The 15453-nt window shown below is 36.9% G+C and overlaps 1 protein-coding gene across 7 annotated transcripts in view; it reads right to left on the bottom strand.

The window, feature by feature from the left end:
• pum2 (pumilio RNA-binding family member 2) overlaps nucleotides 1–15453 on the bottom strand; it is a 243473-nt gene that overhangs the window by 35640 nt on the left and 192380 nt on the right. For 4 of the 7 annotated variants that reach the window (XM_079831666.1, XM_079831667.1, XM_079831670.1 and 1 more), the window contains 4 exons: nucleotides 15200–15337; nucleotides 14344–14469; nucleotides 12760–12831; nucleotides 5526–5647 (listed from right to left, as the gene is read on the bottom strand). In XM_079831666.1, coding sequence (XP_079687792.1) covers nucleotides 5526–5647; nucleotides 12760–12831; nucleotides 14344–14469; nucleotides 15200–15337 — 458 coding nt within the window. Of the gene's footprint in view, nucleotides 1–5525; nucleotides 5648–12759; nucleotides 12832–14343; nucleotides 14470–14589; nucleotides 15338–15453 lie in introns of those variants that run through there. The other 3 variants (XM_079831668.1, XM_079831669.1, XM_079831672.1) reach the window with 2 other exon arrangements.

Below are 15453 nucleotides of genomic sequence, written 5' to 3'. Positions count from 1 at the left end.
ATAGGGATGCTCCGATCAGGATTTTTGCTGCCGATACCGAGTACCGATTTCTTGTCATGGTGATCGGCCGATACCGATCCCGATTCCAATGCTTCACTGATTTGTAAGCTCTCTGATCACAGTTAACCTTTTTTTCAAAAAGAAAAAAAACTATAGATGTTGCTTTTATTATATTTTTGTTACATTTTTATGGTAATTATGTAATGTAACTATTGTTTTAACAGGGTACTAAATAATCACAAAAATTATTCATTATACAGTGAACATTTTAATATGCCTTTAAAATGGGGTTTCTGCATAACACTATGCATATCAGGATACTTAATAGGGCTGTATTTTGTATGTTTTTCTATTTGGATAACAAAAAAAATCTCTATTTATTTTAATAATACTTTTTTTTTCACACATCCTGCCCAATGAAGTCCTAAAAACAATTTTGATGTTGAAGGCTATAAACAAATACAGTGAATGTAATGTACATTCACGCAGCGTTTTATTTCAACCGGCATTTTTAAAAGTCTTGCGAGGTTCGTTCTGCGTTCAGTAAATATCAGTCTTGCTCTTTCTGTCCGATGGCGCGCGTTGTCTCAGCAATCGCACGGTCAATGTCCGTAATAGCTGATAATAACATTAAATCTAGCTTTACGAGCTTTCAGAATATGCTTTATTATCAGTGCTCGTGTCTTTTCCGCCGTTTTGTTAATTACATATTTAGTAAACCACAAAATTAGCAAAAGCAGCGCTCCTTGTATCTCATTGTTGCAGACAGTGTCGCACAAAAATTATTACTGTCCGTCGCTGACTGGGAGGAGCAGCCCCGCGCAGTCCCACGTCTCTGGACTAATTTGCCTAATCTTCACGGTACTTTAGACCGCAGTGGAAACGCAGACAGTAGCAGGTCTGGGGGAAAAAAAGTTCCTGTAAAAAAAGTTCCTGGTACAAATTGTTCCGGGTAATTTCGGTGGAAACGGGGCTTTTGTTTTTTATGCTCCAAACAATGTAATGACCGGGGAAAAAAACATAATTCACAAAACCTTTTTTTCTGGTTCTCAGGAAGATGACATGTTAAAATACCAGGAACGCTTTAAAGCAATGTAAAGGCAGACTAATAGATTAATAGACAATTTGTAGAAAAATATTTTTGAAATTCCAATTATTGGTAAAAGTGATGACTTGTAAATAAATAATCATAAATTTCTCACTGTACACCGCTATTGTGGAGCCGTTGCTTAGCCTATCTGCACTTTACTAGAGCACCCTCAGTAATTTCAGAAGCACTCTCAGTGATTTGATTCTGGAACCGGGACTGGTCCACAGGCAGCTCTGTGCTGCTGGAGACGCTGCAGTTCATGCACTGCCGCTCCCCCACTAGCAGAGTGCTAGAATCTTCTCTTCAAGACAACGATAAGTTTTAAACTTTCAAAGCATCTTTTAACTGTTTGACTTAGTTGAAATATTGCTATACACTTTGAAAGTGGAAACATGTTGCTCTATATGTGCTTGCAACTATAGCTAAGCAAGTTTGTGTGTCCAAATGGAAAACGCAAATGCTGAATGCCTCGTCTATAAAACTGCTTGCCATTGTATTTAAGGAGCTGCAAATAGCTAAGTTGTAGGCTATATGTATGCATACAGTAGCTGTTACGAACACTGGTCATAGGATTAACTAATGCCGACATTGTACCGTGGTATTTGTGGGAATTTTATTCAGCGACCACCTGCCTGAGGTTTGGACGCGTGTGGTGTGTTTCCCACACATAGATTAAGTCGCGGTGGTGCGCTACAAAATCAACACCGGCCGCCACATACTACGTTTTTTGGTGGCCGCCAAAGCGAATTTTTATCCCGCTAAAGCCTTATTTGATCAGTGAGTGATGTAGAGACTGACTGTTGCGCTTGTGACAGGTCGCATGTGCTGTTGAGAGAACGAGCAGAGAGCGCCCCTCCTCCGGCCGCACGCGCACACTCTCACCGTCAAACCTATGCTTCAAATGGTCTTGCTCTCCCTTCCTTGCGCATATCCATCAAAATCAATTGAGAATTGACACGATGGTAAAAGGTCGGAAGACCGAAGTTTCACATGTAGCATTGGGAGATTTTTTCCTGAATTACCGCTGATGTTGCTCTACAAGAGATTAAGTTAAGTGCACCCAAGCATTAAATGACTAGGTTGTAAATAGTTTTAAAATTAAGGGACCCACTTTATATTAGGTGGCCTTAACTACTATGTACTAACATTTTAAGTAATCATTTGATACAATGCACTTATTGTGTACATACATGTTTTTACATTGTACTTACATTATAAAATACCTGCATGTAATTACGTCTGTAATTAATTTCTGTAGTTACATTTGTAATTACACAGTTGGCACTTCCCTTACACCTAACCCTAACCCTTAAACTTACCCATACCACCACACCTGTCCCTAACCCTACCCGTATCCCTCCTCAATATCAGCAAAGGTGTTTTGCAATACAATTTGAACACAGTAAGTACATTGTACTTATTTTTTGAGTATTTTTTTAAGTATAGTACAGTCAGTGTGCACTTTATTATGCTGCTTGCTTGTTGCTCCTGTGTGCAATAGTGTAATTACTTAATTTATGCTTAAATATTTATTTTCAGAATTTATTTTCACCACTGAACTCTTTTTTTCCCCCTTGTTCTTACCTCACCTATTTTTACTATTTGTTAAAGGGTTAGTTCAACCAAAAATGAAAATTGTGTCATTAATTACTTACCCTCACGTCGTTCGACACCCGTAATACCTCCGTTCATCTTCAGAACAGAAATTAAGATATTTTAGTTGAAATCTGATGGCTCTGAAAGGCCTCCATTGGCACAATGGCATGGTTCACTCTCAAGACCCTTAAAAGGTACTAAAGACGTTGTTACAAAGTCCATCTCACTACAGTGGTTCTAAAATAACTTTATGAATCAGCGATAATAGTTTTTGTGCGCAAAAAAACCCTAAATAACGACTTACATAGTGATGACGATTTCAAAACAAGGCATCATGAAGCTTCGAAGCGTTATAAATCAGCGAGACGATTCAGCGGTTTGAATCACCAAATTTCAGCAGTTTGGCGGTTTGACACGCGATCCGAATCATGAATCGGCTCGCTGATTCATAACGCTTCGAAGCTTCATGATGCCTTGTTTTGAAATCGTCATCACTATGTAAGTCGTTATTTAGGGTTTTTTTGCGCACAAAAACTATTATCGCCGATTCATAAAGTTATTTTAGAACCCCTGTAGTGAGATGGACTTTGTAACGACGTCTTTAGTACCTTTTAAGGGTCTTGAGAGTGAACCGTGCCATTGTGCCAATGGAGGCCTTTCAGAGCCATCAGATTTCAACTAAAATATCTTCATTTCTGTTCCGAAGATGAACGGAGGTCTTACGGGTGTCGAACGACATGAGGGTAAGTAATTAATGACAGAATTTTTATTTTTGGGTGAACTAACCCTTTAAATTTTAAAGAGCACCTATCATGGAATTTTGAAATGTACCTTTCATGTAGTGTGTAACATAGATCTAAGTGAACAAAAACATCCTGTGATAGCTTGAAATATGACAGTGCACCATATATATAGTTATTTTCTTTCAAAAGTAAGAGTCGACTCGGAGTCATTTTTAAGAATCGTTAGAAGACCGAAGCTTTTTCTCTGACTAGATGACGTCAACTTGTCAAGTTATTTGAATACGATACGCCCACTTATTGCGCTCCAAGACGCCAGTGAAAACTAGAAAACATCATGGCGACGAGACGCTGTGTTCTGAAGTGCCACTCAAAAGCAAACTTCTTTCATCTGCCCAAGGATGAGCATTTGAAGACTAAGTGGCTTGAAGACAAACCATACATCGTCGCGATTGTGTGTTTATTAGTCGTCAAATGTATGTTTCGCGATCTCAGGAAGCTTTTATTATGGACTTCTATTATGGCACATGGTTCTTCTTCGTCTGTCTGTACCATACATGGACTACATGTGCACAGAGCGCCCTCCGGCTGCCAGTATGAATTGAAAACAACACATAAGAGACTCAATCGCTCATGATTAGGCTATAACTGCCCATTTTGAGGAAGTATTGAATAAAAAATACTCCTCTGTTTAGAAATTTGACACAGACATATGAGAATCTATCAATATGTCTCCTCATCTGCACACTTTTGAACTAAAAGCCCTGAGGGATGTTGATTTGTCGCGAGTCTTCGTGAGGAGAATAGAGGAGTTTTTTTATGAATGAGATCAGCTGAGGCTCATATTACAATCAAACAGTACCGACGCGGTTTTCATATTCATAACTCCTGACACATATTAACAAATTACTGTCACTATAAGACTTTGATGGGCGTTCCGTTTCCGAAAATATCTGCACAGACTAAACCAATCACAACTGACTGGGTCATCGGACCAATCACCGCAGATTAGCGTCACATAAAGGCGGGGTTTTGAAAAGTGAATCACTAAAGGAATCATTTGAGAATCGCTGTCAAAACAGGTAAAAATAAATGCATATTATAAGAAAACTAAAGTCTTTTTTGTCATTGCATGCATGCAAAACTGTTGTTGGGGACTTCTAAAACAATATTTGGAACATTTTAAATGCCATGATAGGTGCTCTTTAAAAAAAAATGTGTACAATAGATGTCACTTTTTTTAAATTGAGACTTGTAACATTGTTATCATCATGATCATTGTGTCATTTTTATGATGAGGGAGCAAAAGCAATATCGGCTCCGAATATCAGCTCAAGAAAATCGGCAGCCCGTATCGGTCATTGGCTAAGGCTGATGGAAAAAAATCGGTATCGGCCCTAAAAAAATCCATATCGTCGATCCCAAAATTGACAGAATTTGAAATCTGAGACTTTGTTTCATATCAAAAGTAACAAAGCGTATAGTGATTCATTGAATGGGAGGCACAATACAAAGATTTGTTCATTGATCAACTGAAAACAGCATAGACCAAAAAAAGATAAATTCTTTGGATTTAACAAATGATATCAGTTCATCAAAACGGGAATACATTTATAACGAAACCAATATTTTTATCTGCCCTAGAAACAGATTTACCAAATAAATCCATTGATGTGCAAAAAAAAAAAGGATGTGATTGGATAACCAGAATAACCAGTTGACCAATTTGTATTACAGATATTTTGCACCAATTTCCTAGGAAGTAACAATTTTGTTTTCATGAACACATTTTTTATTCGCAAATGTTTTATGCGATTATGCGAGTTAAATTCGCTTTAACTTTGGATGAAAACATGTCTTTGAATGATCTATATATGGAATTATTTACTGTTAATTGCTCTTGATTTTACTGTAATACTCTAAAAATGATTACTTGTCCTGAAAATTGGAAGCAGTGCTGTAAAACTAATTTTATAGAAATATAAATTATATATAATAATAATAATATAAATTATTTAAATTGTATTTGTATTATTTATATTTTTAATATTTTAAAATAATATTTATAGAAAGAAAAATAGTTGTCAGAATTGACTGACCTTGCAAATTTATGCTGACTCAGAGCCAGAACCTTCCCTCTGACCTCCGCCACTATCTTGCTCTTGTCTTCTGGACGCCCATGCTCCAAAACATGCTGGATCACATAGTTACCGTACTGATCCTGTAGGTGAAGACAGGAACAGGAGAGTGGAAGGGAGAGATAAAGAACATGTAGAAGATTAACATAACACCATCACCTAAGACAGAACAACAGATGAATGACTAGTGCAACAAGGTTGAGCAAGGCTTTAACCACACCCTCACAACAACAAAAAACTGACCTCATTTCAATAATAGCAACCCATGGCCATAATGGCAATAATGCTCCCACTTTATCCAAGCAATGATTTACCCTAATAATTGACATTTGGCAAATATCCCTATTAGAAACCACAGCACCCACTCAAATACACACACCAACATTTAACTGGAAGGTGGCAAGTCAATGTCAATATCTCAATCAAGATGTGGCTCTTTCCTAACAGTAGAATGATCCCTCAAATTAGAAGGAGCGGTCACTAGTTTATTTTTGGGTTGGTTTATTTGCACAAGATTAGTTCAACTATTAAGGATGCACACAAAAAATCAAAGATGTTGGTCTGAGGTGCTTTGGATGGAGCAGAAAGAGAAAATCATTGAAAGTGCCAGAAACACTGAATTTTTGAGAGATTAACAACAACAAAACAAGTTTCATTCATATGTAGAGAGATAAATAGACCTTACTGAGAGAAATGACCCGGTTTAGTTTGACGACAATAAACAAGGCTGTTAGGGTTAGATGTACGACAAATATGTCAGGACTCAAGCATGGCCGGATGGGCCAGCTGATAGCACTAGCTTAGTAGGGGCAATGACTGTTTTATGTTGTCTCTTTCTTACATTCATGTGTCTTAACCTAAGCAATTGGTTTTGGTTGATTGAACATCATGAATGATAAATGTGTCAACATGCTAATATAGCGAGATAATTCATTTGCCATTGGTCAGGACAAACAGTCTCACCCCCTGCCATTGATTGAGCCTAGGGGTGCACCGATCCGATATTAGGATCGGATATCGGCCGCGATACTGACAAAATAGCTGGATCGGGGATCGGAAAAATTAACAGATCCACAAGCCGATCCAGGTGTTTTTTTCCGTCGCAGCAGAACCTACGTCATTCGTCAGCTTCACGTGTGTCGCATGCTAGAAGGGAGCGAGCCAGAGAGTCGGCTGTGTGGAGGAGATATTTCACGCTTGCCACGCCAACTAGTTCGTCGCTGTTTCGAGGGTATTACTGCAAAGTCAGGGTCTTTCCTGCATTGACATTTTTTTGACGGCCAAAGCCTAATTTGATGAGTTATTGTGATTTACGAGTGATGTAGAACAGATGCTGCGCTTGTGACTGAGTGACAGAGAGACCGATCTGAGAGCTCCTCCCCCGCGCGCGCTCTCTGGGTCTTCAAAATAATCAGTGTTCGCTCTCATATTTCACATATTAATCAAAATCAAAAGCTCGGAAGACCGAAACCATGTTGCACGTGACACATTCGGACAATTTTGTCCTTGAATTATCACTGGGTGTGAATTGCGCTCAAAAAACATTGACTCTTCTCTGACCAGCTGACATAAAGCATACTTTCAATAAGCGGGAGACAAATTATATCCAGTTATGAAGTGTTTTCTGTGTGTTGACATCTTTCGCGATGTTCTAACAGACGGGATTCGCACACAACGCGTCTGCTAATGTCCGATTCGTGACCTAATGACTCCTTTGAACCGAATCATTTTAACGACTGGCCAGAACAACTGATCTGTCCAACACTGAACTCATGAACTCAGTTTATTAATTTACTCAGAACGCAACTGAAATGAGAACACAAGTGTGCTTACCCATTTTAGCAAGAGTGGGTAGTAAGAATTATTTTTAATTATCAACAGTATTTCATCTTATTTCTGTTGACAATGTGTAGTAAAATAAATAGGCCTAGCCTACAATCATTTAATCTGGAGTGAGGTGAAACCAGAACAAAGTTGTTATTAGCTAGCTGAAAATTTTTATTAAATTGCATATGGTAGAAAATTAGACTATTTGTTAATTTGTAATGCTACTTTTTAATATTGATATGATTATATACCAAAACAATTATCTGTAGTGTAAAAAATGTTTGGTAACTGTCAGATTACTATTGTATGTTTGACCAATACACTGTTTTTTGTTTCCACTGCTACATTTTATTTATTTAAAGAAGTTAGATTACATTCTATTTTAGATTTGAATGCACAATTGTTTTTTAAATAAATAAGAATTCAACACCTTACATACATCTGTTATTTTGTCTTAGTTATGTTTAGTTAGTAAAGTCTGGTGTCTCTTCAAGGAAGGTATAAGGTGGAAGATATACAGTTTATTATTAATTCAACAATATATCGGATCGGTATCGGGTATCGACAGATACACAAAGCCCAGGCATCGGTATCGGTATCGGGACTGAAAAAGTCGGATCGGTGCACCCCTAATTGAGCCATTGATGCTGTGTCAGGCTGCTCTCTGTCAATTACACTTCTTTTATACTTTCTATCTCATATACTTCTAGTCAGAGGTGGAAAGTAACTAAGTATAAATACTTTTGCTACAATACTTGAGCAGATTTTTTATTTTTTTCAACTTTATTAACCCCCTGGAGTCGGCCGTCACGCCGGCGAGATCAACTCGCTTTTTTTCTTAACTCTGTCGATTTTTATCATTCAGGCAAGTGTTATACATCATTATAATCTGTTAAGTTTCTACTTTTATTTGTGTACAGCCACAATAAAAACAAAATGTTGTGCTTTTTGCAAAATAAAGAAAACAAACAATGCGCGATCTGAAGCCTCTCTGTAAATGATGTCTAATCTGATTCTCTTCAGAAAATGACCTGTAGCTTAGTGAAAACTTATCACACAAACATGAGACATATGTCTAAAGAAACGTTGAAATGTCAGGTTTTAAATAATGTAAATCAAAACGAAAACAAATATTCTGTGTTTATGTAATCTGTTTGAAAAGAGAGACATGTCCGTCATTCACGAATGTCTCATTATCCGCTAATGCAGCCACGCCCACGGAGCACGCATTCTTTTGAGATTCAAATACTGATGCAATCGATCAATGAGAGCAGAATCAACGCCCACATCAACTCAAATAAACACACCAACACTTTAAATCGTTTTGAGACGCGGTGAGGAGGAATGATCCTGGAATAATTTAGCCAACCTAAGAAGAAAATCGTGGGGGCTTTTGTGAGGTAAGTTTATTATGTTAGTGTCTGTGAATATTAAACCGCAAAAGACCGTTTAAATATGAATCCTGCTGCAACATAAAATGTCATAGACGTAAAACTGTTTAGACAAGATTTCCTTGGCCTGTTTTGGACAGATTATGAAGTGTTTATTTTAAAATAGCCTAGTGTCACATCAATAAAGCTTTTATTCGCAAAAATCTGCTCAGATGCTATACATAGCCTATAGTACCAGTCAAACGTTTTGTGTTCAATAGCCATTAAAACTTATTTTGTTTCATATTGATGTTTAAATATTATAACCTAATTTTTTTAATATGTTTATTGTGAAAAGTGAACAGCAAGAGGACACATCATTAGATATGCAATATATCAGAAGACATGATCCCTCAAGTCAGTTTGTCAGAAATGATTTTGACCACTTCATTAAGTTTTGTTTTGTAGAAAGCCTTTCTTTAGAGTGAATTTCGTTTTGTATAAATTGTATCTTAATTTTATTCAATGTTTTTAATATATTTGCTTTTTATTTAATATAATTTAATAATTTTTGAGTAAGTTCCTGATAAGGTTTGTACTGTAAATATTTTCTACTATTAAAAGGTGGAATTTTTTTTTCTAATGTAAAAGCGCATTTCTTTGTGATTTTAAAATACTTGAAGGAAACAGTTCACTTTCAGCAGTTATTGTCTATGGGGCAGATTTCTGCTTGTTGTATATCAGATACAGATAAATTAACACAGTAGGCCTACATTACATTTATTTGAATGCATTAATGAGAGAGGGATTGTGTGTGTGAATTCCTCATAAGTCTCTATTCATTATGAAGCTGTGGTTTGTACTTACTTCAAAGGTATTAAAATATATGCCTATAACGGTTGAGTTTCTAAGCTACTTTAGTGACTTTAGTCACAGGACAGCGTTGACACTGCGTTTCTGCGCTGCTCTCTGCGAGCAATCTTCATGTGGTGTGCGAGCTTCTGTCTGAGTGTTCGTTTGTCACAATATTTCAGGCATTAGTTACACATAATACACTACTGAGGGTGCTTTTGCTTGCGTTTGATGTTGCTTCAGCCTTGTCTATACTTTCCGCGAGCCTCCGCTGACCTCGCTCAACACGCACGACCGCCCACTCCGCGTTGAAATCATTTTTGCTGCGTGCACCCTCGCGCTCGTGTGAATGCGTTGAGTATAAACAAGGCTAGCCTGTCATACACTGTTCTGTGCTGCTCCAGGAGTCAGGACAGCTCGGTGTCTCCGAGCACGCTGCTGTTTGTGAGCGGGGCACAGTAACGTAGCCCTCGCCCTCAATCACACTGCAGTGTTTGTGAGAGCTGCTGATTTCTCCACCCCACGCAGAGTGTAATTCCCTGACTCCGATACAGGAAAAATAAAACAGAACTTATAACATTGGGGCTAATATGTTAGTAAGCAAGCTGCTGATAGTTTTCGACTACAGTCCTTAAAGTTAACTGCAAGTAACCAAACCATCTACCAGCTGTAGCATTATGCCAGTTCCGGACGCTTCCACCTCACCAAAAACACGGGGCTGACCGCGGACATGCCTGACTTTAAATCGCGCTACTAAACACGGATACCGGCTGATGCTGATATTTAAAAAAATGACAAATATCGGTCGACCTCTACAACAAAATATTTTTCTTTTGTCTTGTTGCTCTCTCTGACACATACCTGAGGCTCATTCTTGCTGGTCATTATGCAGGTCTTTTGTTCTCTCAGGTATGATTTACATCATTATTAATGATCATTCACAGCTCTTCGCATATGGCCTTTATAAAGAAAAAGTGTCTTACAAAATGTAAATTAATATATTGTTTTAAGTGAATGAATAGGCTCAATGATTCCCACATCAGTTTGAAGAAAAACTCTAGGCAACAACACCCATTAGTCAAACGTCTTGTGGACACATATCTATTGTGTTTTTGAGACCTTAAATTCTAATACTTACATTTTTAGTTTTTTTCAAGAACCACGCATAAACATTATTCTCTACATGCACGTTGCTCGCATATTATGGTAGCCCAGTTTGTGCTGAACACGGTGTAATGACACTTTTGCCATTAATATGTTTATAAGCAACTGAAAAAAAGCACAAATGTCAGAGCATGTCAAAACATCTAAAGGGCCCCAAAACAGCTCAGACTCCAGAGGGTTAAGTATAATTAAATTGTGGTACTTTTACTTTACTTGAGTTGAATAAAAAAAAAGTATTCAACTTCGATACAAAGTACTTTGTCAAAGGTGCCGACGGAGCAAGAGGGCGAGCTTGCATTTGACAGGCACTTTTCAAACTAATGCGGTGAAACCTTGCGCTTCAGCCAATAACATGACATGTCTAACTCTGGTGCAAAACCAATCAAAGATTCCAGTTCAGATGGGGGCGGGGAGTTTAAACTGCGCTTTTAAATGGCAAAGCTTAGCCTCTTTAACAATGCAGTTAAAATAATTGTATGAAGCAAACTTTGTACAAAGCAGAAATAAACTCAACTTTAGCAACAACAGTGAAATAAGAGTGCATGTAGTGTAGTTTGTTACTAAAGCAACAGTGGGCTTCCTGGCACATTTTCAGTAGAACGGAGAAAAAAAGCATTTTATTTAACATTAACCTGAACCCCACTTTATTTTTTTTACTGGCATTTTTCTATTCATAGCTTTTTAATCCCCATAATTTATTTGATTGAACCTCTCACTTAACCCTCTTTGCTTTTGCTTTTGGCAACAGGGATAGCTTGTATGTTTGCTCAGTATAGCGTCAAACATGGCAATTTATGAGATCAATATAATGTTTTGCTCCAGAATCACACACACATATATATACATATATATATACACACATATACATACATACACATATATATATATATATATATATATATATATATATATATATATATATATATATATATATATATATATATATATATATATATATATATATATATATATATATACATACACATACACACACACATATATATATATATATATATATATATATATATATATATATATATATATATATATATATATATATATATATATATATATATATATATATATATATATATATATATATATATATATGGCGACAAACACTACAAACGCAACACTTCCTCTTCTCCACGCGGGAGCAACAAGACCACGCCCCCTTTTTCGTGTATTCTTGTGGGCGGAGGTTAGTCAACAAACTGTTCTACTGACGTAATTAAAGCAGGATGTACAGGGATGTAGTCCAAACCGGCCGTTTGCTGTAGGCTTTGAAAGGGAACTTATGTTAAATAAAATATCTTGCTTGGCATTGAACTTTGAGCTTTATAATTTTACAGGTATTATTTATGCTCTAACAGCAACGTTACACACTAACTAAAGTTTGAAAAATGGGATCACGAAGAACAGGACCTTTAAAGCAATGTTTACTTAATTGATATTTAAATGCTACATGCTGAATGTTGTAATGGTTTATTCACTTAATATAGCAATTAATTTTAAATAGTTAGCAATTCATTTAAATAGTATAATAAAATAGTTAAATAGTAAAATTTGTTATGTACAAAAAATGTTTTTCCTATGGTATCGAAATTGTTATTGGTAACAGAGTATCATGAAATTTTACTAATATAGGTACAGACCATTTCCTAGTATAGGTACAGACCATAAAAATGGTATTGTGACCACTATATCCTTCCATATCCTACAGCCTTGTTTGTGTCAAATAAATTGGTCTTTATATTGAATAAGGCCTAAATAGTATAAGGATTGGATTTTAGGCAGACAGGGCAGGTGGCAGCCAGGAAGGAAGAAAGTTGTGTAAGGAAAATTGTAAGTGAAAAGAACCCTGCAAAGCAAATAGCAACTGAAGAAGAAGCATCTAGGTGTTAAGACACAGGCTGGTTAGGAGGTAGACGAGGAGATGCCAGGAAGTTCTTGTGAGTGGGAGGAAGGCGCATGACTCTGACCTTGAACAGTGCATCGCTGGACACTGTATAATATGTTTTGGGGGTCATCTCCAATGAAACGCCTTGATACTTCTAGATAAAATAAGTGAGGGGAGCAAGGGGTGGGTAATGTTTTGCATCATCAAAATCCATCAGCACATCTAACTGGACATAAGAACATCCTTCATAGCAAATGAATGCTACATAAAAGTAGGCAAAAGGTATAAAATGAACAAAATGGTCATGCAGAAAAAATGTCATGCAATCGCGTCCACCTTACCCCAAAAAGTACAACTCTGAGCTCGTCTCATTGTATGGCCTCCTTTCCATTCACAAAAAGTACAAAGAAGAACAGTGTACTTGTCTATAAAGTGACAATCTCAAAACATAATTGTTGTAATGGGGGCCATCTTCAAAAGGCCAACTAAATTACACAACTTATAGCAAACCAAGTGTGCTACCTAATGAGTCAACATCTTTAGGCATCATAGGCACATACTGTTCCAAAGACTAGGGGAGAAAAGTTATGCTGGCTTTTTAGGTGCCTGAATTTGACTACATGGAAGTATTACATGTATTTAATAAAGGCATACCACTTCCCACCAACTCTAATATTAAATAATAGTTAAAGGGATAGTTCACCCAAAAATGAAAATTCTGTCATCATTTAGTCACACTCAAGTTGCTCCAAACCTGTATAAACTTCTTCTGCTGAACACAAGGGAAGATATTTGGAAGAATGTTTGTAACCAAGCAGATATCGCCATTGACTACCATAGTAGTCTGTCAATGACTGCCGAGGTCTGCTTGGTTACAAACATTCTTCCAAATCTTCCTTTGTGTTCAGCAGAAGAAAGATATTCATACAGGTTTGGAACAACTTGAGGGTGAGTAAATTACACAATTTTCATTTTTGGGTGAGCTATTCCTTTAATAAACTAAAATCTACTGGCCATTAAAAAAGGTCTTTGAGCTTTGATGTCCCTCAACTTCTCAATCGGAAAAAATAACTCCTTTTGCAGGGACTCTAAGAGCAGAGTTGTGTTAGCTTAGCAACATGCTAACATCAGACTGCATTGGAAAAAACTGAGCATTAGTTGAGTCTCATGCATTTGAGTAAGCATTGCTGTCCATTAAGACCATTTCTAATCAGTCACAGGTTAGGAAGCAGCCTTAAGGGCCATTCACACAGAAAATTTTTCTGTTGAAAATGCAAGACACGGGGCAGTGGAATAAAAAACCAAAAGGCCATTTTTTTTAAAAGTCTAACTTTTAACTTGGGAGCCACGTTTTTAGAATGCTGGGTCTTGCACTAGATGCTGCAAAAGGTGCTAGATGCAAGTGCAACCGTCAAACAAGTCTGTCTAGCGTCTGTTTACAAAGAAAAGCACTAGAAAAGCGAGGTGGGATCCAAAAACATTTTCTGTGTAAACATCCCTTTAGAAGCCAGCTACCAATGTAGGTTAATGACTTAAATTTTGCCATTTTCTACTGGAATTATTTTTTGAAAGATGAAAAGAGGCCACACAACAAAAAACTAACTACAGTAAGAGAGTGGTACACATCAGAGTTTCCTTTTTGGATGACAGGTTTGGGAAGTCATACCTGTCCCAGCTGCTCAGAGTGCTGGTGGAGTTCTTCCAGGATGGGCAGGGTCTGCTCCTGGGTACAGTGCTCCAGGATACGCTGGATCACCCGACAGCCATACGGATGAGTGGACAAAACAAATACCTACATGCCAAAAAAAACAACAACAAAAAAAAAAACCACACTGACACATCCTGGTGCATCCCTAGGTCAATAAAAGAACATTACATCATTGATCATTTCTGCAACAATATTAGTGTTTTTCTGAACTTCTAGCATCTAGGCTCATCTTTTGGCAAAATATTTTATTTAAAATTTTATTTGGGATTTTACATCAAACTAAAACATTATTATTCATAACAAATGTAAACAGGGCACTCTGCATTTAATCACTAACATTTTTTGCATTAGTCTTTGTCTTAAGAACTAGTCTGAACAACTAGCAGTTAGATAAGGGATAACCAGTCTTGCTCTTACATTCTCAAATTAGAAACTAATCTATTTTAAGTCAGTTATGCAACTGACTTAAAGTTATGTCAAAATTAGACGATTAACCTGTAAAACAAGTAGTACTGGTAATATCGGTGGTAAAGCAATAGGCCAGCCCAGGTGTAAATAACGTAGAGCAGTCCTACTGATATATTATTAAGCCAGAAAATATATTTACCATGGTATAAACGGTATAAGAAAATCTTAGCCTTTTTTACATTTTAATTAGCATGTTATTAACAGACTACACTAGACTATAACAGTTCTTAAGGGAACTTAACAGGCATGGCATTCAATAATGTTTATCATTATTTGGTCTACCACCATTATGTGTGTAAATCCTGTTTCTGGGCTTTATAACAAGCATGAGTGTCTGTGGAGATACCTGGCCCTGGAAGGCATCAATGATGAACTGAAGAGCTTGGGGTTGGACACACTCAATACATTTCTGCACCACATGATTTCCGTTCTGATCCTTCACACACTTCAGAACATGGCCATCCAACTCCCGTACAATATCACTCTGACACACACAAAAAAAAAAAATTCTGAGAACTACTGCCATTTCTAAATATCAAGATCATTGTCAATACAAGATCTTGACCAAAAATGTATGCACCTCTTGATAGAAATAACATC

The sequence above is a fragment of the Gobio gobio genome, assembly GCF_949357685.1.
Source record: "Gobio gobio genome assembly, chromosome: 12".
NCBI classification, from domain to species: Eukaryota; Metazoa; Chordata; class Actinopteri; order Cypriniformes; family Gobionidae; genus Gobio; species Gobio gobio.
This window is presented reverse-complemented; position numbering and strand designations above follow the sequence as displayed.